This window comes from Apaloderma vittatum, unplaced genomic scaffold (genome assembly GCF_000703405.1).
Source record: "Apaloderma vittatum isolate BGI_N311 unplaced genomic scaffold, ASM70340v1 scaffold13361, whole genome shotgun sequence".
Taxonomy (NCBI): Eukaryota; Metazoa; Chordata; class Aves; order Trogoniformes; family Trogonidae; genus Apaloderma; species Apaloderma vittatum.
In genome coordinates, this window is record NW_009700944.1 from 17,643 (window position 1) to 43,093 (window position 25,451).

The 25,451-nt window shown below is 42.8% G+C and overlaps 1 protein-coding gene across 1 annotated transcript in view; it reads right to left on the reverse strand.

Moving 5' to 3' along the window:
* Window positions 1-1,009: 1,009 nt before the first annotated feature.
* KIAA1211L (KIAA1211-like ortholog) overlaps window positions 1,010-25,451 on the reverse strand; it is a 26,074-nt gene continuing 1,632 nt past the window's right edge. Inside the window, exons 3-10 of the mRNA XM_009878968.1 lie at window positions 22,840-22,975; window positions 22,319-22,483; window positions 21,605-21,673; window positions 18,221-18,451; window positions 14,492-16,109; window positions 3,826-4,025; window positions 1,975-2,110; window positions 1,010-1,155 (exon numbers count right to left, since the gene is read on the reverse strand). Coding sequence (XP_009877270.1) covers window positions 1,010-1,155; window positions 1,975-2,110; window positions 3,826-4,025; window positions 14,492-16,109; window positions 18,221-18,451; window positions 21,605-21,673; window positions 22,319-22,483; window positions 22,840-22,975 — 2,701 coding nt within the window. The remainder of the gene's footprint in view (window positions 1,156-1,974; window positions 2,111-3,825; window positions 4,026-14,491; window positions 16,110-18,220; window positions 18,452-21,604; window positions 21,674-22,318; window positions 22,484-22,839; window positions 22,976-25,451) is intronic.

Consider the following 25,451-nt stretch of genomic DNA (forward strand, 5'->3'; position numbering starts at 1 on the left):
TGGGAGAAACTCGGACTGATAAGCATGAGAATTTTCTGTAAAGGTACTAAAATACAGAGGTGATAGCCATTACTGTTTTTTAATGAGAATAATTAAGATTATGTGGTGTGTGAAGCTGACGCCACAGTGAAGTTCACAGTTTTTCCCAGCATTTCAGTTTGGACTCTAGTTCAAGGCTTTTCAGATTGTATTTTTTTACTAAATTCGTATTGTCCATTGCTACTAACACTATCCTCTGAATCAAGAATGATGATTTCACATAAAGGAAAACCAGCTGCAACCAGATAAATTCAGGTAGGAAAGAACCATGAATGCATTGATGAGCTTCCAACTGCAGTTCAGATTCCTTACTGCTTGCCTGCTTGCAAATACCGTGCAACCAAGGTTGCTCACAGAAGGAGCTGAAGAATTTTTATTCGTGGTCACGCATAAATATGCATATTTGTGCCTCACGAAATGTAACCTAAGCCCAGAAACTGGACCACTTGGCTCAGCTAGGCAGCTCAAGCAACACATTTTAATGGAGCGCTCACTAGTAGCTATTCATGAATACCTCCATGGGCCAAACAGCTTTGACAGAGGCAATTCCAGTGAAACGCAGCAACAGAACCGGGATGTTAGTGCGCAATTTATAAACGTAAACAGAGAAAACTGTAACGAATAGAAGTTTCCAGTAATGACAGAAGTTCAGCAAAGTTTAGCAAAGATCCTGTTTTGATGCAGACATCATTAAAAGTAGAAAACGCAGGAAACATGTAAGGCAAAGGTTTTATTTTCCAAAGTGTGAGTATGTCCTTAGCATAATTTAAGTAATCCATTGCAATTGCAATCCTGATTGCTACAAAACTGAAGGTAAACTTTTTGACTGCACCTATTGCACACTTTCTCCACAGCTGTATAATAAACCCCTTCTCATGTATCAAGAGACTCTTCACTTGATTAGCTGGTCTGTAGAAGTTCAGTTAAGAAGTTGACTTAATTATGAAAGATGCTATTTGTTTGCATCATTCTATTTTATAATCTGTGGCATATCACTCCAAGCTTGTGATTTCTTTTTGGCCAGTTCCATCCATGATGGCTGATCTGAAGCAGCATTACTAGCTTTCTTCAAGGGGCTTATTTCCTCTTTATCCACTAGTGCTGGTGATGGAGCTGCTGTGAATAAAACACATGGACATTTTACATTCACTTGCTGTGCAGCTATACACGCTTTTTCATCAAAAACTTTCCATGCCTTGCTCTACAGTAGAAAATGTTTACATTTCACATGGAAGCTGCTTCTGCAATATGTTATTGAGGAAAAAAATCACAGTGTGCTCAAAAGAATACAAGGCTTTTCTCATCGCTAATATCTTTTGGTCCCTTAATTTACCAAAACCAACACGGTGACCTGGATTCCCTGCCGTGCCCTGTGTTAACACTCAGGCCAAAGAAGAAAGAGTCTTTTCATTAGCAAGAGCATTCATCTGTGAATTCCTCCTTTACCCAGCACCCAACTCACAGGAATTTTACTACCTTCTAAACTTCTGCCCTTCTTTCAAATTTGAATTTACCAAAGAGATCCAAAGTTATTGTGGCAGAGCTGATGGGCAGACAGTTTGTGATCACATCATTCCAACTTGCTGAGGAAACCACATTAAAATTGAATGCTATTGAAAATAGTTTTGCATGCTTTTTACATTTTACAGGGGGATAGTGCATTTCAGACCCTATTCTGTGAAACAGCCTAGCACTCTTCATTCATGTTTCTTTCAACATGAGTTTCGACTACTCTATAATCAAAGTGGTCAAAAGAATATGCCACCAAATAAAACCCCAGACGTCAGTGCTGAGAAAACATTTTGGCCTTGCTGATGTGGGGCTGGGGCAGAGATTAGGATCCAGGCCCTGCTCATTTTCCAGCACACTTAAGCAGGACATCTTCTGACAAGGTTGTGAGATAGCAGCCTACATTTTAAGCATTTTGTTTCCTACCAGGGAAATGATGTGACAGTGAATTGGTTCTCAGCAGCGGCTCCTTCACTTCAAACTTTGTCTCTCTCCTCTGTTCTTCAGAAATGGTTCTACGTGCCAAGTGTGAAGGTTTGCTCCCTTGCTGCTTCACTGTCCCCTATGCACAGAGAAGGATAAAATCCAAGAAATGCAGACAGTTTGGAAGAATACGAGCAAAAGGGAGTGGGTGTGGTGCCTGTCGTGGTCTAAAGACCATGTGTACTCATCACATATTTGTCCCAATCCTCTCACTTGAGCTGTTCAGAAAGGTCCAGTGATTTCACATTAGCATCCATGATACTCAACTTTACAAAATAAAACTATCCCTCTCTATCTCTTATTCATAATGGTATCTGTGAGGAGGTTTTTGCAGTCTTCAATGCAAAATGTATTTCAAGCCCTTTGCACATCTCCACTAACATATATAGGATCTGGAAACAGCCTTCTTCTCTCATGTTTCCCTTCCAACTGCCAAATTTTGTGGGTTAGGGCACTGTATTTTTGGACAGTTGATGGTAAATGGATTTTCCATAAAAAAGAAATCAAACATATTCTCCCATAGATTTTCTTGCCATTATCAAAAACTACCCTGAAGTGATAGAGCCTGGTGCCATGTGGGAGAAGGAGAAAGTGGGAGTAGTACAGTGGCACCAAGCCTCACACTCTGCAGTCAGGAGCATCTTGGCATGTTTCTCTGTTAGCTGATATAGGGAAATTATATGCATGGCATGAGTTTTAGGGAACATTGCCAGTTAAAAATCCGGAGTTTCCTATTCTGATGCAGAAACTGTATTCTGGGATCATTTAAACCCTTGGTGTTTTTAATGCTATGACAATATTGAGCATTATAGCAGTTCATAATCTTGCCTTGACATTTTATTAGGTATTATTTCTTGTTAATCTAACGACTGCTATTTTTCATCATCGAGAGATCTTCTCTTATTTCAGGATATAATGCAGCCATCTGGGTTTCTAACAGTACAATCTAAAGGAAGAAAGTAGGCCATTTGCACTGGGAATGCTCTACTGGTATTGGACACACAGCTCCTGCATCAGGGCAGGGTTCTTACTGTGCAGACGATTAGATACAGGCAGCACTCACATGCTGCTGCCTCCATGAGCTAGCCCAGTACCGGGGAAGCCTTTTTAGCATTCTGGATTAATGCCAAGTGCTCCTGCTGGCAGAGCTTTTTCATGTGGGAAGATCACTTGGTACAGGTATCAACCTCTTTTGCCCTGGACCTTTGAAGAGGCAGCATCAGCCCATGTTTCATGGCACGACATGGGCATCTCCGTTATCCACATACAGACAACCAGAATTTATATCTTGGCACTGTCTGCAAGTGCAAAAGTTATTTTTATCCTATTGCACTTCTCAAGGTTCTAAAAATTGTTACCTAGGAGCTTCTGGGACTGAGCTGTTCATTCAGCATTAAATCAGTCAGGAGGTACAGGAGATTCAATGAAGAATAGTTAAAGAGAATGCGTTCCCTCTGTATTGAGAGAGATCTGAGACTGTACAATTTAGCACCTCATTTGGGGTATTTCAATACACAATACACACACTAGATCTGTTATGTATTGGGCACACTAGAAATTTCACACAGCTCACACAGTTCCAGGATTTCTTGGGAGATATAAAATTACATATCTGAACAATCAGAGAACTCGGAATCTGTAACACACATTTCTGAGAGCAGTGTCTCTGTTACTTATGGTTATACTCATTAAATATCTGTAATTGTTATGGCATGACTAATAATGTAGCAATAGATCCAAAGAATACTACAGGAACTATACTACAAAACCGTCACAAATTTGTTCTCTAAGTACCTCTGTTCGCTCTTTCTCTTTATCCTGTTTCTCTGTATCTGACTTAACATCTGGAGCCACAGGTTTTTCTCTGTCGAGCTCTTGCTCCTGCTGCATGCCTCTCTGCTTTTGCCTCGCTATAGAAATCCAGGCTGGCTCTGCCGGAGTGTCAGGATCTCTTCCGGAGTCTCCAGCAGCCATGGGGGAAGGTACGCTTCTCTCTGTTGACAGATTATTTATGTACATGGTTATACGAAAGAGTTGTAATTAGCCTCATCTCACACTTGCGCAATACGCTGATTGGTCCCAGGACATGTCACAAGCCCGGGTAAATAGGAATTCTGTTTAGTTTAGCCTCCAGAGAGCAATCTTCCTGTGCTCACTGTTTAAAGTTACTTCTCCACTGGTGAAAAACGTTTTGCATCTTTGTTCAGCTCGAGTCGCGGTGTCACTGCCCTTACATGAGGGAGATGCAGAAACATGAATCGAGCTTCATTAATCTGCCTATTTTCCAAGGTCTCCCCTTCTGCTCCCCCCTCCCGCCTGTGGCCTCTCAAAGACAAGAAGCAGCCCGTTCAAAACCAGACAGAGTTGGACCATGGTGCAGCAAAGGCAACCCCCCTTCCCGCTGCAGCTGCTCTCGCCTCCCACCCTCCCTGTGCCCACGCAGCAGCAGCCGATGCCTTGGTCTGGTTCCTGCCTGCCTTCTACCCCTTCACAAGCGGCCGCCCTCAAGCAGCCCCTTGGTGCCCGCAGGTGCTGTGGGTGACCGAACAAGGCAGTCTGTGGCATCTGATCACCCGGAAGTACTGCTTAAAACCACGGGGTCGATTCATGGTCTTTCGACATGAGGTTTATTTTGTCTTATCCCTGCTGATGCTGACCCTGCTCTCCACTGGGGCCAGTCGCTTGCATTGTGCTGTTCCAGAATTGAGATTTCAGTGAGACAAGGGACACTTCCTCGAGTAAGGGGTCAAAAATGCTACCTTGCTGTCCTCACAACTGCTACCCAGGAATGAGCAGTTATCCAGAGGTATGGGGAAGTGAAATACCCTCTACTCAAATATTCCGTGAAGGGAAATCCTGTCTATATTCTGAGCAGAACTGCATCAAGAGCTCCAACTCCTCTGCTGGCTCCAGCCCTCAGGTTCTCCACTGCTTCACTGAGTCACACTGCACCCAAAATTCAGTTTTCCAACTAATGCAGAGCCTCTGCACAGTTTAAAAAAAGGATCAAGAACAGTACCATCATCCCTAAAGCCATGTTAGAAAGATAAGGAAAGATGATTTACCCTTCCTCAGCCATCCCTGGCCACTACTGTACCCAAATTCATGGAAGGCTATTTCAGAGCAGAAGTTAAGATTCTCGTCCTCAAATCCTGCATGGTCCTGCCCCGAGGAAAAGTTTGTTACCTAGTCAATATCCTGTTCAGGGACCGGGAAGGAGACAGATCCAGTCAGGAATGATTTCTGCCTCAGAGTCCCTTAGGGCTCTGCTGCTGTGCTGGCGTAGAGCTGGGCCACCCAGCACAGGACCCCATGGAGCTGTCAGACACATTTCTGGAGGAATGTGGCCCCAATCAGGAAAAATGTAAATGTCTCTGAAGGCACATTTAAGATGCCTCATAAAGGCATAGGAGATGAAAGGGATGATGCCCTCCCAAGAGACGGTGTCTGCAAACTCATGCACATTATGAAAGCCCACAAACTTTCTTTGCTCAAGTCACTTGTACCTCACCAGAGACAGACTAGGCATTTGAGCAAGAAAATATTGTAAAGCCTATGTCAGCTAAAAACCACAAAAAGAGAAAGCACAAGTCTTGCTTTAAGCAAGATGTTTTGGCCAGCTGATGCCTGCATTTCCTTTCACATTCACCTCATGTGATCTTGCAGGGAAACCTCTGAAAGAAATAAGCCAAGAAGTCCAGCTGTGCAGATGCAGCACAGATAAAGCAGAGCCCTTGGATGCTGAACAAGCTTCCCCTCCTCCTGCATGGCAAGCTACTTCAGTTCTCTGCATCCTACCTATGCCCCATCTTTCCGTGCCAACAGCTGTTTCTCCCATAACTTTCTTCCCTTCTCTTCACTGGATGCCCTCACTTAATTTTGTCTGATTTTATAGGATGACAGAGAATAAGGCTGGGAGAGGTCTCAACATATCATCTAGTCTATCTTTAAGCCGCAAGGCAAGATTGGTTATAAGATCAATTTCAGATGAAGTTTTTCTTGACAAATATGTATCTAACTTGTTCTGAAAACCCTGAAAAGACAGGACTGATCAGAGTCTCCTTAGACAAACTATCCTATGTCTTGGCTGTTCTTTTTCTATTTGATTTTTTCCCTATTAGGTAAGTAAAATCTTCCTTGCTCTAATTTGAATCCTTAACTTCTTCTACACACTATGGAAATGAGCAAATTATTCATAGACTCCTTGCGGCAGCCTTTTAAGCGTTTGAAGGCTTAGACCACCTTTTCCCTACTTTTTAAACTTTTCTGATTGGTCATATTCTCCAGATCACTCTTGCTTTTGTAGGAATTGTCCTAATTTGGTCCAAATCTTCTTCCAGATACAGTGGTCACAACTGGCACATAGCACTTGGGATGAAATGAAGCAGAAGGGCCACCCTACTTCACCTCTGATGGTCTCCTGTATACATCTGTGTGATGAGTTTCTTGCCGAATTCTGTTATTCTTGTTTTGCATTTAGTTGGTGAGCTCCAGATCGTGTTACTTCCCTCCTTCCATTCCTCATTTGTATCTGTGCACCAGATTATTTTTGCACACACAGCAGAACTTTCTACTTCTCTGCAATGAAAATATTATTTTCAAACTATGTTTCTATTTTCTCAAGATAACCCTGATTTCTATTCTTGTCTTCCAGTCTGCCCACAGGCTTTCCAGCTTGATAATACTTGGAAACGTAATAAGCACACATTTAGTTCTGTCATCCGTGCCCTTAAATACACTGAATAGTGTCAGACCTTGGATGGCCACCATCTAATATGACAGTGAATCATTAGTTGGCACACGCAGTAGCTTTGCATCAACTCAATGAATAGCCTCACCAAGACAGTATTTATAGGAAAGTCATGATATTTACAGGAATACTGTATGATACCAGTTATCATTTGATTTGACTGCTCTTGACCAAGTCGTGCTGGTTGGAACTTATATCTATATTATCTTGTAGACATTTTGAAATAGCTCAATTATTCCTTCCAGTATTTTTATATTAAGTAGTATATAACACCCTCTCTCCTTTCTTTATCTCACCTCCCTTTTCAAGATGTGCTACCTTCTGGAGCCTAGCCTTATCTTCCACGCAGATAACCACTAGCAGCTCAAGGACTGCTAACCCATCTTCTACAAGTAACTTAGGACAAACTTCATTAGGAGCTTCGTAAGTAAACGCACACAGCTGAACTGATGTGATGTCTGCTAATGCATCTGCCATCACGTTCCCTCCTTTGCTTGCACTCCATGCCCTTGAACCCATTCTGCACCCATCTGCACCTTTTTATGTTGTGAGCGATTTGGGCAGGACCTATTAGTGCATTGCCCAGGAAAGCCAGGTGCCACACTTCATCAGTTCCCAAAGCACTACTGTGATACACATATCGACTGACACTACCGAAGGTGATGGTGTTGTCTAGTGTTCTTCAGAGCTGAGGATCCCTCACTCAGTACATAAAGTAGCTTTTCACTATAGTTACCTTCCATCCAAATTAATCAACTCGTTTTCCCAGCTTCCTCTGACGAGTACCCATCCAACAGCTGTGCTCAATATTAGGAAGCTCTTTCCCCATTGAACTTTCCCTGTGTCCTGCTGGGCTGGTCCTGTAAATCCATCCCATCGAACATACCCTTTCCTGCCATGTACAGGCCTCTTCTCAAACCAGAGAAGACTGGGCTGCTTCTCTTGATTGTGCAGCTACAGATACAGCATGATACACATTCTTTTCCCACCTTTTTACCTTCTTTCCCTGTCTATAAAATATCGATGCTCACAAACAGCTCTACCCTGAAGGCCCTTTTCAATCCACCCATCAGCCTTCCCATGATATGGGGAAGCTGGCTTCTGCCTTGACGCTACTCGTGATATACTTCTTAGTCCCTGTGATGCAAAATCACCCTTTGTGTTTTGTCCCATTTTCCCTGTCACACCACAGGAACTTTCTGTAAACACCAACTGAACTGCACATCGTTTGTCCTCTGCTCCCATCACACCATCAATACCAGTAAGATGACTGCTATGCCCAGGCTCTATTAACTGCAGTACATGTAATGGTCTTGCTGCTGCCTGTGCTCCTGTTTCTCTGTCATCCTCACACATTCAGGATTCATCTTTCTCTTACATCAATGTGAACTGCCTAGCACAACAGGGTTCCCAGTCCCGTGGTGATATGTCTGGAGGCTGCTGTTTTCACAATGTTTTTCATAAGGCAGATACTCTAACAAAGGCATCAAGCACCTTTGCTCTTCAAACAATTCTCCCTGGTGAGACTCCAGACATCCTAGCCGTGCCATTTAGAAGGCAGCCAAATTAGAGCCAAATATCATCCCATAAGAGATAGTATCAGAATGCCCCTGTGATAGTAGGGAACACAAACTCTTTTATATGTGTCTGTATGGGCCTGACTTAGGACATCAGAGCAGTATCACCTAGAGGGGATCAAAAGCTGATGTGCTTCTGGGAGGCCTTTCTTGTTTCTTTAAGGAATTACATTCTGCCTCTGTTCCTGCCTAAGTCTTTGCTACAGAAAGCCCAGCAGTCAGGCAAGGCAAAGGAAATGCCTTCTCTGCAGCAAAAAAACCATCAGATGAAACCCATGCAGGATTTGCTGCCTCATCCATCAGCCACAATTACTGCAAGGGGTAAAAGAGGCATATTCATTCGGTATTTATTTTATATCCTATTGCCCAGAGGTCCTCTACATCCTCCCACCTCCAACTAGAGAAAGTTTCTGGGCAGTATACATGCACCATTGTTCCAGCCAGAAGGATGAGAGGTGGTGAAGTAACCGAGGAGATAGTACGGTGACGGGAGTTGACAGTTTAAGGTGGTCTTGAGCCTCTCCTACGAAGCTCTTGCTACCCTGGGGGGCACCAAGAGGCCAAAAGCTTTCTGGGGAAGTGATTGCTTGCAAGAGGAGTGCTGCTTGCACATCTTCTTCTGCTCAGTGACTGCCTGATCATCTTGAACAAGCCGTCCCTGTCTTACCTCATCCAGTCACGAGGTAGTCCACGTGCTTTTATGGTTCACCACATGGCAAAGCACAGACTTTAAGGAACCGGATAGCCAGAGTGGAACAAAAAGTACTCAAAAGCACAATCTAACTCCTGCTCCTGCTGCATGTCACATGTACAGCTGCTAGCACAACAGTTCCCAGCTGGGAAACGCTACTTTTAGGGAGACAGTATGAAATGCAAGCAGTGGCATCTTCTGTTGAAAGCTGTGCAAGTTCAGTAGGTCACATCTGCCACAAACACCCCATGTTTCACTTCTCCTCTGGTGAAGTAGGGCTGAACCTCTTGCTCCTGTGTTACACTCAGAATATTTTCTGAATAAAACTAAAACATGAATCATAATCCTCATTTCTTATTGCAACATGTTATTTTAAACAATATGCTATTCAACTTCATAAGCTAATGCAGAATGTTGCTGGCAGGGATTTGTCTCTCATTCATTCATAGTTTTAACCTCATGATTGCTTCTTTCCCTGGTTTCCCTGGAGCTGGCTTGGCCTCAGGCTTTTTGAAAGACAAGAGATCCCCTTCTTCCCCTCGGGATAAGTCACCAATAATGGGAAGGTACCAGGTCAGAACTTGTCAAGCCGTCAGGCTGCTCTGTGCATAATGTCACCATGTGTTAAAACTAGCACTTAATGTAGGGTGCTGAAGCCCCCTGCTGCCACTTGAAACCACATCCAAAGGCTGATGAAGCCCTCCCTTCGCATCTCTCTCCCACACACAGAGAGTTGCAAGACCAGCTGCACTGTCTGCGTTCTCCATCACTTCCACAGCTTCCAGACTGACCATCAATGATAAGCTCTAAAGCCAGGTGACCCACGGCCACCTTCTCAGTTCCCACCCTCAGATCAGAAGCATCAGAGCTCTTCTCTGCTGGGTCTGACAGCAGCAGGGCTGGCTGCCTCAGTAGCACCTAAAGGGAGAAAATTACCCTACTGTGGCCCCATTAAATGCAGATATCTCTTTCCTTCGGTATCTTAGTAAAGCACGTAAGTGGTTTTTTGTGTTTTTTTTTTCTCAGACTAAAGCTCTGATCTTACAGATGAAACTTCTGCCTAAATATTGTGGAAATTAATCTGTATACTTCCCATTGATAGCTGGATATTATCCTTTAATGTATGTCAAACTGGTGTGTGAACAATAAGATGAAGATAAAACATTAATCTTCATGTACAAAAAGAGATTTATGATTGCCTTGTTATTGAGCATGGGCTTATACACACACACACAGAAAGTGAAAGAGAAATATATATCTATTTCTGTCTATTGACAGACAGGTATACTCAGTGTATTCAAGTGCACCCGTGTGTGTGTGTGCTGCTTATATGGGTAACCACAGCAAAGACATATTTAAACATTACTCTCAGATTTAGAGATTGACTTTTTTTCCGAGATGGCCTCAGATACTGCACCCATTTCCTTTAAATCCAAAAGCCTTCGCGCACACAAAATATAGCAGAGGCTCTTTATAACATTTAAATCTCATACATTAAAATGAACATTTTATACCTGCAAGGACTGCAAAGTGTGGTTCTTCTTTACATACATCTGTGCAGGTGAAAGGTCGGAGGCAGACTATTAGAGCCTTTTGAAAGTCATACCTCTTAACAGCAAGCAAAGCTAACTCGTGGATTCCTTGCGTATTTTAAAAGCAAACATGCTCAAAACTAATCCAAACAACTTTACACAGGGAGATAAGGCCCCTGTCTACAACTGTGAATTGTTTTATAACCCTGCTTATGCATGCATATTTAATTCCTCACTGTCGTATCTTTGCTCATTTATAAAACACCAGTTATTTCAAGAAGGTCTTTACAAATGCATATGGCATTTAGTGTATCCTGGCCTACATATTTTGCTTTGTTTATTAAAGCACTAGATGCATTTGTGTCAGTGTACACACCCAATTCCTTAACTTCAGACAAAGCTGTTCTAAAAGATTTGGCCAAGTATTTCTGACATTTCTTCCTTCTCTAAGCTGCTCTGTGAGGTGTTCGACTTTTGGTTGGATCTATACCACGAATGCCAGGGGACTTTTTACACAAGAAACTGCTATGTTTGCATCAAAGTCTGTTTCGCTGCTGGAAAACAGCCATATTGCAAAACAGCCTGACACAACCAAAAAAGCAACTTCTTTTGGAAAAAAAAAAGGCTCTCTTTTCAGCTGTAGTCAGGACAGCATTAAAGCAATGTCTTTTCTATGCAGAGAGAAACATTCTTCTTGTCATTTCATAGCCTGTATTGGCCAGACAATACACACCAATTTCATTCACCTTTATATTCACCATCCCTCCCTGAGCTCCTTTCCTCTATTAGAGCATGTCTGCCTGCTACAGCTCATTTAGACACTGAATTTTATATATCCTAATATACACATACACACAGGCATTGCTTATGGTTTTGCCCTTGTAATAACCTGTTAATTGTTTCTGCCCTTTACAGGATTTACAGCTAAGAGTATCAACCCCAAACAACATGGCTTAACCTTTTAATTCTTGCAAAGACTTGTGCCTTTAGCTTCAGAAACTTAAAAATTACTTCTCCTGGGGTGACTAAGTTCACACAGCCAGTAAAGAGCCGCTTTGCAGCCCAACAGAGGCCAAGCAATCCTTCTCTCATTCCCCAGAAAATTCTGGAGAGCAGGACTGCTGCTCTCACCCGGTGTGGTAATCCAGCCCCACACCAGCCCTCCCGCTGCCTTTGGTAGCAGGAGTGCTGAAAAACCAAAAATTGAACTGAATGAACCAAATTGCTCCTGCTCACCCCATGACACAGCAAGCTGACTTTTTCAAGATGAGTCTATATGAGAAGGGAACTGCACCCCCTTATGTTCCCCTTTCACAGCTTGTCTTGTTCAGCGCAGGGATTTCCTAACATACAATGAGAAGAAACTCCCTGACAGCATAAAGTGCATCCCAATGATAACCACAGCTCTTCAAAAGGGATGATGAACTCACAAACTACGAGAGACCTAGATGCCAGCTTTAAGAGTGGTTGGGAAAAAAAAAAAAGTGGGTGTCCCAGCAGATGCGCAGGCCAGAGATGGCTGGTGAGCCATGCCGTTCCAGAAGGGCTCATCGTGCTTGCCAGATTTCTTCTGCTTGCAGATGCAGACATGTCCCCAGCTCACTGGGCTGAGGTAAACATTTTAAAGAACTTAAAATGACTTTTGGGCAGGAGTACTGCCCTGCTAAGCCCTCATTGCATCTCATGGCTCTCCTATGTCTCATGGAGAGGCATCACTTCTCGGGGCACTGTGCAAGTGCTCCCACCAAGGCTGGTGCAGTGCCAGGGCAATCAGAGGACGCACAAGCAGTGAGGCACACCTCATTCACCCACAACTTCAGGTGGTCAGCTCAGGTTCATGTGGGAACTTAGCGCAAGGAGGTGCTTGGTCAAATGTCTGAGAAGAAAGGTCTGCAGTGGGGCAGGAAGGACCTCGGGTCAGTTTGGAGCAGACTGCTTTGTATTTAGAATTAAACTTAGAGTCCTGGCATGCCCACATATCAGAACCCATTACTGTGCAACTCAAAGCTGGAAACACGTGGAAGACCATGATAGCCTTGCTTAAGGTGTTACAGTAAGATCAGTGGAGCAGCCGATAAGGAAGGAGACTAATTACCATTGCAGACCAATCTGAACCACCATGACAAATAACCTCAGGCAATAGAGAGTTGATGTCACAAATTTCAGGTGGAGAGGAACATGTTCAAAATAGGACTCCTTGACCTACAGCCCCGGGTGTGTGCACCCATGCCAGGGGGACTGGGGCATGGCTTTTACTCACAGATCCTGTTTTGCAAAGGATAGTCCTGAGCCTGAGGAGCCAGAGGAGAAACCTGGAGGAGAAACATGCTCCCTGGATTCATGTTTTCCACTTCTCCCTCATCCAGCACTCGTTGTCTCCCACCCTGCTCCCGTTGCAGGCACCCTGGGGCTCAGCAAGAGGGACAAGAAAAAAGGCTGTGTGCAGGAGCACTGGCACTCCTGCTGCTTTCCTCTATCCACACTAGGTCTCCTCTTGTTCCTGACATGACTCTCCCCAAAAATCTCAATTGATCAGAGATTTGGGCGTCACTACAATCAACTACTCCTCAGGGCAGGGTAGAAGGGAAAATATCTTCAAAAGGAGCATTGGGTTTATACAAAAGGAGAGCGCCTCGCTCACGGGATGCGGGGAGGGTCTGGGAGAGTAGAAAACTGTAAATGTGGCCAGAGCCCTGCAAAATTGTCACTGATGCTGCAGCAGATGATGACTGTAATCTGCTGTCACTAAGGGCATCAGCAGGTTGCCTCTGGGCCCAGGAAAAGGCTTTGTCACCCTGCGGGACGAGTGGCCTGCTGTGTCCTGATGTCTGCTTTTGGCTTGGTGTTCTCCCACTCTGAAGCTCAGAGACTGACTCCAGCTGGAGGAGAGCCACCATGGAAGGGAGCTCTGCAATGGCACAAAGGAACCTTTTCATTTGCTTGGCCAGCATATCCTCCTTATACTTAATATCAAACTCAAGACCAGACAGATTCAGGGCAGGGAAGAAGTTTCTTCAACATATCAGAAGACTGAAGGATTTTTTTTTTCCCTTTTGGCTGTTCTCTGACGAGGAGAGCAGAGGTCTCCTCCTAGAACTGCCTGAGCATACTTCACCTAACTTGTTTACTGTAGGTGCAAAGACCTCAGATAGTTATGCCACTTCCAGTCTTTTCTGTTCTTTGCCTATAGCACACAATATAGTAGTCTCCAGAGGATGAGGGTTTTTTTAAACTCTAACTCAATTATATAATACAGACAACAGGGTGAAATTTAACAATCTGCAGTAGACGTGACCTTACAGTCTCTCCTGGCTTTAAACTCCAGGAAGCTGCAGGGTACCTAATTTTTGGTTTTAAACAAGGAACGAATAATGATAAAGATGGATAAATTAATAAGCAAAGCTCAGAGGAGACAATAGATAGATGGTATGTTGAGCATGCCAGGCAGTTACTAGTATTTCTGCCTCAATGCTATGGTAAAAAAGACCGTCTACAGGTCTGAGTCACTTGACCCACGCAGGGCACTGCACTTAATATGTGCTCCTGGCTTTTGAATTGTCATACAGCAGCTCTAAATGGGGACACTTAGTGGCTTGATATTTTTGTTTCACAATACTTGCTAATGCACTTTTATTTTTTGAGTGTCACTTTGAACATCCTTTAAATGATGCCCTGAAATGCAAAAATCACAGGTGAAAAATATCTTATTCTGTGTGCTGCTTCTTCCCTGCTGTCCTTCTGACAATCTTTTTGGCAAGGGAGAATCAGGGAGCAACATCACTAAAGGCAAAGCTGTCGGTTCACACTCATCAGTGTTGTGATTGACACAACAGGGCTGTCTCACACCACCCCACAGGTAAGGTCACTCCTCGTGAGCTGATGTAACTTTATAAAGTATTGGGGGTCTTACCAGACACTTTACAAGGATTTGACTTTTTCTCCAAGTCTCTGTCTTCATTTCTGGATTCAGGAGAGTAAATAGCTTTGTCCTGCTTCTCCTTGTTTGCAGTAGTATTTGGAATGGTTATGTTTTGCAAGGCTGGCTTTTTAGGCAATGGAGGTTTGCTACTAAGCTGTTCAGAGGACTTCGCTTTGGGTTTGATCTTTTCATTTAAAGAATCACCAATATTTGTATCAGCTGTTTTTTTAATCTGTGCTTTATCACCTTTTATAAAGGAATTCAATCCCTCCTTTTCTAAATTAAACTCTGCACTGTATCTTTTAATTCCCTTTGATTCTGGCAATGAGGTGTCTCTATATTTCAAGGACAGTGAGGTGGATCTAAGTTTCACTTGAAAAGGACTTTTATCTTCACAGCTTGGCTGCTTCTGAGATACCACCAAAGAATCACTTGGCACCGGCGCCGCATCGACAGCCGGCGAAATGCAACCAGCCAAGATTTCTGTAGGTTGGCCTGTGCTCCCCAAGTCAGACTCTGGCAGCAAAGCCTGTTTTTTGTTGCTACTTTTTTCCTCCTCCAGATTTGATCCCTTCTGCAAGTCTTCTTTCCACTTCTCATTTCTTGAGGAGACCTTTGCTTTGGACAGAAAGAATCCGGTATTTAATGGGCTTTCCAACTCCGATCTTTCTGGGAAGTGCAGGCTTCTGGTCCTTGGTCTCTCCCGCGCAGAGGAGACAGAAAACTTCTTCAAGGCATTGAATTCATTGGCTGCTTTTTCAGCTTTCTTCCCCCAAAGTTCCTCCTTGAGGACGAGGGACTGACTGTTCTCCTTAGCAGAAGCAACTGCTTCTTGCACAGTCTTTGTTTTCTCTTGAGAGCAGGAAGCAGATGATCCCATCTGTGTTGAGGAAGCAGGATGTGAAACATGGAACGAGTCCATGGGCTGGACAGTACCTATGGAAAATTGCTTGCTAGACTCTGAGAACAGAGCAACATCTTTCTTTGCCTCTTTATTACAGGACGTTTCCGCAGGTATCCAATCATCCTGCTGTATATTTTCTTCTGACCCTTTCAAGCAAACAATACCACTCTCACTAATTGAAATACCTTCTTTGGATGGTATTTTATTTACTGAAAACACAGTAGGAAGCTCCTTATCTGCTTGATTTAAAATATTGATTGACGCATCGTTCACATCCCCAGACAACAGAACCGGCATTTCTGAGGAATCTTCTTGCTTTTGTACTTCACTCTCTGGACTGGAGTAGGAAGAAGTTGCGGAGTCTTTGCCTTCCAACAGCAGGGAGGACTCAGCCTTCACACACGTTGTTTCCAGTGTTGGTTGGCAGCCCTCTGGTTTATTCTCTGGTAGCAGGGCTTCCTGTACAACAGCAGACTCAGAAGCAGGCTGAGTCATCGCTGGTCTCAAAGCAGGGGGAAGGTCCTCAGGCATTCTGGGCTTTGGCCAGGAAGCCACATCCTGCACTGCAGCTGTGCCGCATGGCACTTCTTGATTGCTGGGTTTGAATACAGCATCTGGCAAGTCTGTCTGCATCTCCTTTTCATCATCCTCTTCTTCTTCTTCTGGGGTACAGCTCAAATCAGTAAGAGATTCAGACTGGGTCCTCTGCAAGACAAGAATTCAGAAAGATCCCTCACCATGCACAAATTTACTTTTTTTCTTATTCATCATTGCATTTACAACCAAGATCTTAGCGAGGAAGGCAATGCTTGCCTCCAATGCTGAGCTCACCGTTTTCTTAACCTACATACCAGATGCTTTTTTATCTAAGCAGATCCTAAGCAGAACCAATATAAAAGCAATCAGTGACACTTCCTTCTGCACAACTAGTGCTTTCATGCCTTTGTAGATGGAAAGTTCATCAAAACAATGGGCATTGGACCGTCCTTGGCACTTGATTCCCCAGAGCATACTGGGTATGTTGTGTTGCTCTTGGGCAAAAAGCAGCACTTGAAAGAGAAAAATCTGTCCCTTTGTATTTTGCTACTGCATACTAGCATTAAAAATAAAACAAGGCATTCTTGCAGAACTCTGAAGTGGGAAGAGTACATGGAAGGAAGAGAAAAAACATATCAAGTCCATCCGGTTATGACATTCTATGCCAGCTGAGTATCTACCCCCATATGGCAGTCTTCTATCTAATCCCACTGCCATACAGCATTACAGCTTTGCCTCCTTTGCGTACACATCTCTTTCTTTCGAGAGTTAGACTATTTGATAAAAGTCCACAAATGAGTATGTAGTTATCTGGAAGGTCTTGTGATTAAGCCTCAGGTATGGACTAGCTAAATATATGGGATTATTTGAAAGCACATTAATAAGTTGCTGAATATGCCTTTTCATATGGTGCCTGTATTAGCTCACTGATTCACTGTAGTTTGTTGGGTAAATACATATTTTGGATGTAGGCCCTAATTCTAAGAACACACAAATTGCAAATTCTTGTTTTGCGAGTGCAGTTGCAAAGACAAAGCTGCAATGCCACCTGCATTCACAATCCATATATGCAGGAACATAAAAGCAGAAGACATCAGTTAGCCAGAAGCAAGGTGCACAGTTTGACTGAGGCAGGAAAACATTTAAAATTGCATTATCAAAAGATGTGAACACTCCACGGAAAACCAGGAGGGCTCAGTCATCTGGTGGTTTACAGGCAGACTGGACAAATCAGTTGTATTTCGGTAACAATGTTACAATGGAAGAAGAGGTTTGATGAGCGAGTTACTGCTTTACATGCTTTCCTAAATAACCGGCCTCATCATTGTGTTGCTCCCAGGGGTACTCTACTGAGGCGAAAGATCACTCACAGATTTTGGAAAACACAGAGTATCAGGTAAGTAATATTTAGAGACAGATGGAATAATACTCCTCGTGTGATGCACGCCAATTCAACAGCTTTAATGTATTTAAAATATTGGAAGAAACCACAAACAATAAAGTTCAAATACTGTAGTAAGAGCTGAAAACTTTAGTTCTAAAAAGAGAAAGAAAAATTAAGCTATGCCCTTCATAAAATATGATAAAGAATCAGATAAGTTGTGTTTTAAAAGGATATTTCAAAAGGATGGTTTTTAAACAGTATACACTTCTTAATATTTTTTGAATAGCATACACCCTTTTTTTTTTTCCCTGTGGAGACTTATATTAAGCTTCTGTAGTGCACATAAAGGATTTTGAGGCAGAGGGAAGCCTGATTTCAGAACAGTCCTAATATAGAGATTTTGTCCAATTAATAGGTCACAACTTAATTCTTTCTGTACTTTTTGAAAATATAAGCACAATTATATTTGGAAAGTTAAAACAGCTCCTCCATCAATACTCTGAGAGACAAAAGATTTTACAGGCTCTTTCAGACTAGGGAAATACACAAGTTGATCACAACGCTTTCAAAAAAATTGTTTTAAGTAAGAAATTAATCAGTAAGCTCCAATTTCTACATCATAAACAAGATACTAAATTGTACTGCACAGTAAATTTAAGAAGAAATTGTTACATAAACTGCTACATCAAGAGTTAACAAGTAATCTCATAATATTTAATCTGTTCCTAGCGCCTACTCCAGATATATAGCCTCATCAAATAATAGTTCTTAAACCCCAATGAAATATCCCTGCTGCTATTTGACTCTTTTCATCCTATCTTATTTTGAAATACAAAGCCCAGTAAGAAGTTCCTGGTTTTGTGTCAAAGGCGACATTATTTATTTTCACAAGTACCTGAGAAAATTTTCTCATTTTACTGGATCTCTGGTTCCGGGGTTTTATTAAAAGCTTGTGTTTAGCAGCAGAATTATCCAAGCAAGAGGAAAGCTCAGGTGGAGTGTCAAAGTTGGCTGCAGGCGAGGTGGGACTGTCAGGTATCAGGGGAGCTCCAGTTTTAGCACTTCCATGCCCAGGGAACAGTTGACCTTCTGTAGAGCGAGATCTAGAAGAAGGACTCAATGTAACCTGAAAAAATAAATAAAACCCCAAACAGAGACTCAAACAAAGAAACGAAAATAACAACTCTACAAATAAGGGGGCAACTTCTTGGCATTTTAAGTTTCCTTATCTTTCTTTTTGTCATCTCTTTAAAACACATTGCATTTCCTAATGCTGCACATGGAGTACTGGTGTCAGCAATTCTGCCTTTTTAGCTGCTCGAATATCATGCTATACCGACCAGAGGAGAGGACCAAGTCACATTTAACTAGAAGATCTAAAGCACAGCATGTTTTAGAGGACAGATTTACAAAGAGTACTCCGTTATAGAACCACTAGGGACAGTTTCCTTTCTGAGTCTGTCCTCCAGCATTTGTGTCTAGGTTCCTACCCAGAGTGAAGCCGGGCTGGAGCATCTCTAGCTTCTGATATGTCATCAGGTCCCCTCCAACTCTACAGTACCCTCCTAAAGACAAAAGAATCAAACACCAGTGGAACCGACACTTAAGTCAGTTTGTGTTTTCTCCTCACGTATTTATAGATCTGCAACATAACTGGAGAGTTTGCCTAAAATGTAAAATTTCATTTGTAGACTATTCTGGGGAAAGAAATCAAGGACACTAGAGGCCAGTAACCCATCCAGAAACAACTCCTGAGTGCTCCGCAGGGTGCAGTACTTGCACAAAGCTGGAATTTAGCTTGCCTGTGTGCTTCACCAAAAACTACCTTAGTCCAGGGCTGAATGCAAAAAGGGGGCTGAAAAAATGTATGAAAAATTATTCTAAAAAAAAGAAGGTTCTTAATTTTCTCTTGGATTCAGTTTTTGCAAATAGGCAAAATGAGATTTCCAAGCTATCTGTCATGACACTAACATGACCTCATTCCCTTTGTAGGCTTGAAATTCTGGTTCCTTTCATTACAGGAGCTTTCCTTCTTTGTCATGTTTTCTTCTGCAGGTTTTATTCTTCTTTGTTCTTTCTCTGGAATTTGTATTTTACTGCAGGGATTGGATGAGAGAAGGGGAGAGCAGGAGAGTGCTGGCTTTATTTAGGGAAGGAAAAACTATCAGTGTAGATTTCTGCAGAAAGTGGAGCTCTGCACTATGCACTGCAGCCAAAAGATGCTCAGTAGTGTAGCAAGGGCCTGCTACAGCTTCCTCAACGGCGAGGGGAAAACCCCCATTGATTTTAGAGGAGGCTGGATCCACAGCTTCTGAACATGCTTTCTAGTTAAGAAAAAAAAACCAAAGTAACTCGCCATGCTGAATAATGGACGCCCTCATTAATTTTCACTAACAATATCTGCAGTCTAGTGCTCAAACATGACTAATGTACAACAAATGATACACGGCTGCATTATACTTTAGTACCTAACAGTGAATACATTGACATTTCAGCTCCACGATAAAGACACAGCACATGTTCTCTTTCAAGGCACGTCATTATTTGTCTGCCTTTCTTCTGGCTTCTGCTTTTCCTCGAGAACTTTTCATGTCTTCTCATTGGCAGCACTCAGTGTTGGCCATTACACTGGAAAATCAAGGATCTGGTTTGTTACTTGGATTCCAGCAGCCTGAGCGAATGCCAGCTCTGAGTCGGCTGCAGGAATTGCCTGTCCCATGAAATCTGGCTCTGGTGAAGCCTGCTGGAGGTAGGCATGGCTGGTACACCCCTTTCTCCAAATCTCATGTGCATGTGGCTCAGCTGTCCTTCAGCTGGTCGTGCTGGGTGGCACAAGGTGGGAGGTGGAGCATGTGAAGCAGCCCCATTCCCAAAGCCCAGATGGGACAGTAGCGATCCCTTTCTCCTTTCTCTCCCATCCAGGAAGGCTTCCAGGACTCAGCAAGGTGTCGCTTCTGCCCAAAACCTCGGGGCTGCGCTATGCAAAATTCCTCAGCCCTGCGAGCTGATCTCTCGAAGGACTAATCTCTCCGAAATGCCAGGTAGCAGACCCTGTGGTTTGGGAGGAAAGTCTTCCAGCGGGGCTGCTTTCTGACTGCGTTCTGAAACTAGACTGGGATGAAGAGAGTTGTGAGCTAAACGATGGGGCATGTGGAAAAAGCTGAGCAACCACATACTCACCACTGCGTCCCAGGAGTCAGCAAGTGAGTCAGAGAGGGATGTTAATGGAACAACAGGGAGACATAAATCCTCCTTTAGCAAACATGCATCTGGACTGGGTAAATTTACAGCGAGCCTCTACCAGTTCTCGAGGAATACTTTCTTCATGTGTTCCGCTGTTTTTCTTTTATAATATTAAAATTTCACTGCATATAAGCAGTTTTTCAAACAGCTTCATGTGGAATCTAACAAGTGTGGCCAGAAATTTTTGCTGATCCTTGCTGCAGCTGGCCTTGAAAGACATTTCGCATAATTACCAAAGAATAGTCAGCTCGGGACAAGCTTCTCTATTTCCTTTCTGCAATTTCCCACCATCCCTCCTCCTATTTCTAGAAAACACTCACCCTTTCCCCTCTGTGTTGTTTCAACCATGATTCCAGCTGCCGACAACTAAAAGTGACTCTTCAGAGCCTTTCAAAACCACCAAAAGGCTGGCTGCTGATTGAAGAAAGCCGTCTATTTGCCTCTACTCAAGTCCTGAAAACAGCATAAATTCACAGCCAGAATCCGACTCAAGGCTGAACCTCAGACTCCTAAGCAGCAACGTCAGCCACTACCATCAGGCAAAGACTTTCCGTATCAGTGGGAGGGAACCTTGTACTTAAAGCAAGGGGATGGGCAGAATTCAGAGGATCTAGGTTTTGTTCACAGCTCCTCAACCAGCTTCCTCCCTTATCCTACGCAGGTAACCCAAGCACCGTTTACTGCAATTTCCCACCTTTAAAAAACCGATACAGTTCCAGTGTCTAAATCTAGTTGGTCCTGCTTGGAGATTAAATCATGTCTGTAAAGTTTGCTAAAGTATATGAGCTATTCTAGAGGACTTAATTATTACCAACAGGAGATTACTCGACTTCAGAATTACTTTTATAAATAATCGTAACTTTTATGTTAGACGGACAGGCATTAAAAAAGCACAGCAAACAGACATGCATGCAATTGCATACGTACAAGGTTGATTTTGCAGCAAATGGCAACAAAGTAAGGTTTATGTCTTACATTTCCTTAAAAGACTACTATGCATAGTTGTATGGCCCTTAATACATATGGCAGAAGTTACCTGTTCTTCTTCTTCACTGCCTGTTCCAGCTAAACTCAAAGAGCTAAGGTGCTTGTGAGAGTCAGAGAACTGTGGGATGGAATGAGGAAGAGATTCAGTAAAAGAAGACAAACGAGGTGGATATACTCACAGAAACCATCTACACAAAGTGCACACAGATACTGACAATGTAAGTTGCTTCTCTCTATAGTCTTAAGGATTAGCAAGGACACTGCAAACATAAAGTGTAAGACATGCAGATAAAGAATGAAATATGCATAACAAAACTGTCAGTTAAAAAGAAAAAAAAACAGCTTCAAATTATTTTGTGTTTCCTTTTCCATTACAGCCCATAAAAACATTAAAGAAGAGAGCTCTCTTATCAACATATTCACAGGGGAATACATATTTGTCAGCTGTTTTTTTTTTTTATGCCTGGCAGCTCTCTGTAGTCCCTAAAAAACCCCCAGCATCCCCACAACTGCACACAAACACATCCCCTCCTTCCTAGTTCTGCATTTTCTGGTGTGATATTTATATTTTAACAGGAACATTGATTCTAAGTAGCTGTTTACACAGAAAGACAGCATTTTCCCATTTTGAGTAGGGCATTTCTGAATTGTTCAGAGATAAAGTAGTGATACATATAGCAAGCCAAATCATTTATTCTGCCTTCTACACATAAGTAAACCAAGTAATTAAACACTGATTTTTGTCAACACTAGAACTACTCACTTTTGTTGTTGTGCCTAAATTGAGGTTTCCATGGAACAAAGACATTTCTGGAGGGCTTCTGGGTAATCCATCATCTTCAGAACTGGTCCCAGCATCCTCCGTTCGCTTTGCATGAAGTCTCAATGGAGGTGGAGGTCCCAATTTCATGGTAGGCTGGAGTTTCAGCTTCAGCATGGCATAAAATACATTAGCATGTGGCAGAGATGGAGCTTTTCCCAGTACAATTTTTAGCTCAGATCAGTAAGTTACCTTTATTTTAACTTCTACAAATTAATGATTCAGGGCACAGTACATCTCACTTTAGACGTTTTCTTAGGGACCCAAACAACTCTACATTTTGCAACTATCATTTAAGGAGAACCAAGATATGATACTGCTGTCTAATTAACAAATGCAACATTTAATGTAAGCTGCAGACAGATCTTACTTACTAATCAAATGTTCAACCACAAATATTATAAAAAAAAAATCAAGACATTCCACCTCTTGCATTTGAAAAAAAATTATGTTGCGTAAATTACCTGTAAAGCTCTAATCCGATCAGAAATGTTTTCTTGGGAAAACACTCTTACTGGCCTTGCAGGCTCTTGTCCAGCCTCAGGGATGAAAATGCTATCGTGTGACAAAGCTCTGCTTCCCATAATGCCTTTATGTGTCCTAGAATAATATAAGAAATGAGTGAAAACATATAGACTTTTTTGCCAGTCCTCTCACTCTTAACTCAGGTGGTCTGCTGAGGGTGGAGCGGGAGACCGGTGTGCGCAGCACGCATCACACACGAGATTCCAGACTTCTCCATGAATACAATACAGTCATTCAGACTAATCCAGGTAACCTCTTTAAAAACCAAATGAAAAGTTGCAAATGCTGTTATCTGTCATGTCAAGGAACTGAATCAAGATTCAAGACAGCTTAACCCCAGCAACTGAATTATATCTTATGGAAAAGCTGCTGTCCCTTAGCTAGAAGCCAGCAGCTGGGTGGTACGGCAGAGCTGCACCTGTACCTGAGATGGACCTGCTGAGCCTGTACCTGAGATGGACTAACTTCTTCCTAATGTAAGAATGTGTCTTCCAAATGCCAGACCATTACCATAGGAAGAATAAGTACCTTTCACTATTTAAAGCGTGGCACAGCATGTATCTCGCTGCCTTACAGGTCATTAACAAAAATACTTCAGGTAATACAGCTCTCACACAGAAACATTTGCATAAATCCTAACAAGATGCTTATAAGGTCCTGTGCTCTATAACAAGATCGCCGGGATTTTCTCTTATGAGCCTGAGGGGCACATTTTTTCATGGACATTCTTTGTGGAGCAGTGAGAAGAAATGAGAGACGCTTTTTGGGTAACTTTTCTCACATTCTGTTTCTTACTTTTGATGCATGCAGTATGTAACATCTTTTGTGAACACTGTATGTGTGGCAAAAACACTTAGGTTCTTCAAGGGAATGCTACAAGAAACCCATGGACAGACAGGTAGCTGCTAGGTTGTCTCTTGTGCTCATTTTCCTCAGCTTAGCTCACAGCCTAACTAAGCAGTGACCAGAAATGTATGCATATGTCATTTCTTCTAGGACTCCCTTTTTTGATTTTTTAAAATAAGACAGCTGTGAAATGGCAAGCCAGAGTAAAGAATACAGAACTGTCTGGGTTCATGTAATTATCAAATTAATTGAGCAGACATTCTAGAGGAAAAAAGAAGAGGAAAAAAAAGTAGAACTGTATTTTTGGATCTTAGATACCATCATAGGGACATTCAAGAACATAAACAAACATGGCAGAAAGTAACATCTTCCTTGTAATGGCTGCTATAAATATGTTTTATGAAACAATAGCAGGAAAAAGTTGATCTGTATTCCTGCTGCAGAAGGAAGGAAAGCCTGCAGCTTCTGCTTAACCTGTTAGAAGCATTAGGAGAATAATTTATCTAGCTGAAAATGTGATCTCTCCAATGCATCCAAGGTCAGACAGATCCATAGCGATGTGCAAAGTAGGTGCCAGTTGGGGCTGCAAGGGCTGCTCAGCGCGCTGACATTTTACCAAAGCTGCGCAACGGCAGCCAGACAAGCAGCGCTGCTGCATGTGCACATTCATCCCAGCGGGCTACCTTTGCTTTCTCTCTCTAGCCAGACGCGTACATCCCGGATGTGTAGTGGAGGCACCCTAGATGTCTCCTCAGATTATGAGTGCTCGAATTAATTCTCTTTCCTTTCAAGGTATTTCCTGGCCTTTGTCTGCCTGAACAAATATTAAGGAGCGATAATCTAACAATCTGGCAAGTAACGGCATAGGAACATGGCCAAAATAGCCAAAGATCGTACCCACTTGGACATGACCTTACGGAGTTGGGCGTGAGGGAAAGAAAATCAGACTGCTCATGTCTTAAAAATGCATTGTTGAACAACAATGCTATAGCCCGCTGTTAGACCTTGTGCTGCCAGACTGGAACTCCCCGGGCTTCAAGCTGGACTGATGCTGCTGTTGCCAATGCCACAAAAGACACTCAAAAAAAAATAAAAAAAAATAAAAAAAAAATTTGTTAATAATTTCTTTTGGTTGTTTGGCGCTGCCTGGTGGCCGCGTTGTATAATATCATTTTAAATGGCCGGAATGGTTTGCCTTTTCCATCCCTGGGCACCGCAGCATCTCTCGTCAGAGGACCAGGAGGTTTGTTCTGAGAGGCACAACATCCACCAATGCAAGGACTTGCATTTTAGGCAGCCGAGAGGCTCTTCAGTCTATCTCTCTATCCACGAACACGTCTGAACTTTAGACCCTGTTTCTCAAGCCTTTCAGCAGTGGGTAAGACTTTCGTCCATGCCTGAACGAAGCTGAGATTTTCAGAGGCAGATAGATATACAGGCTGGGATTCATCTGGTCTAACTTCAGGCATTAAGCCACAGGTGTCTGCATTGGGGACGGTCACCCTTGATTCCTATTTACATTCAGTGAGGAGAAACAGAGACTTCTAGAGACTGGGTCATCTGAACAACTTCAGACACCTACACAAGGATGATACAAGCTTTCTTAGTAACATGACTTCTCTCTGCTGAATATAAAAGGCAGCTGGTCAGACACACCCTGCGTATATAGAGGAAAGAAAGGCTTTGCAGCCTCTGGTTCCTGCTG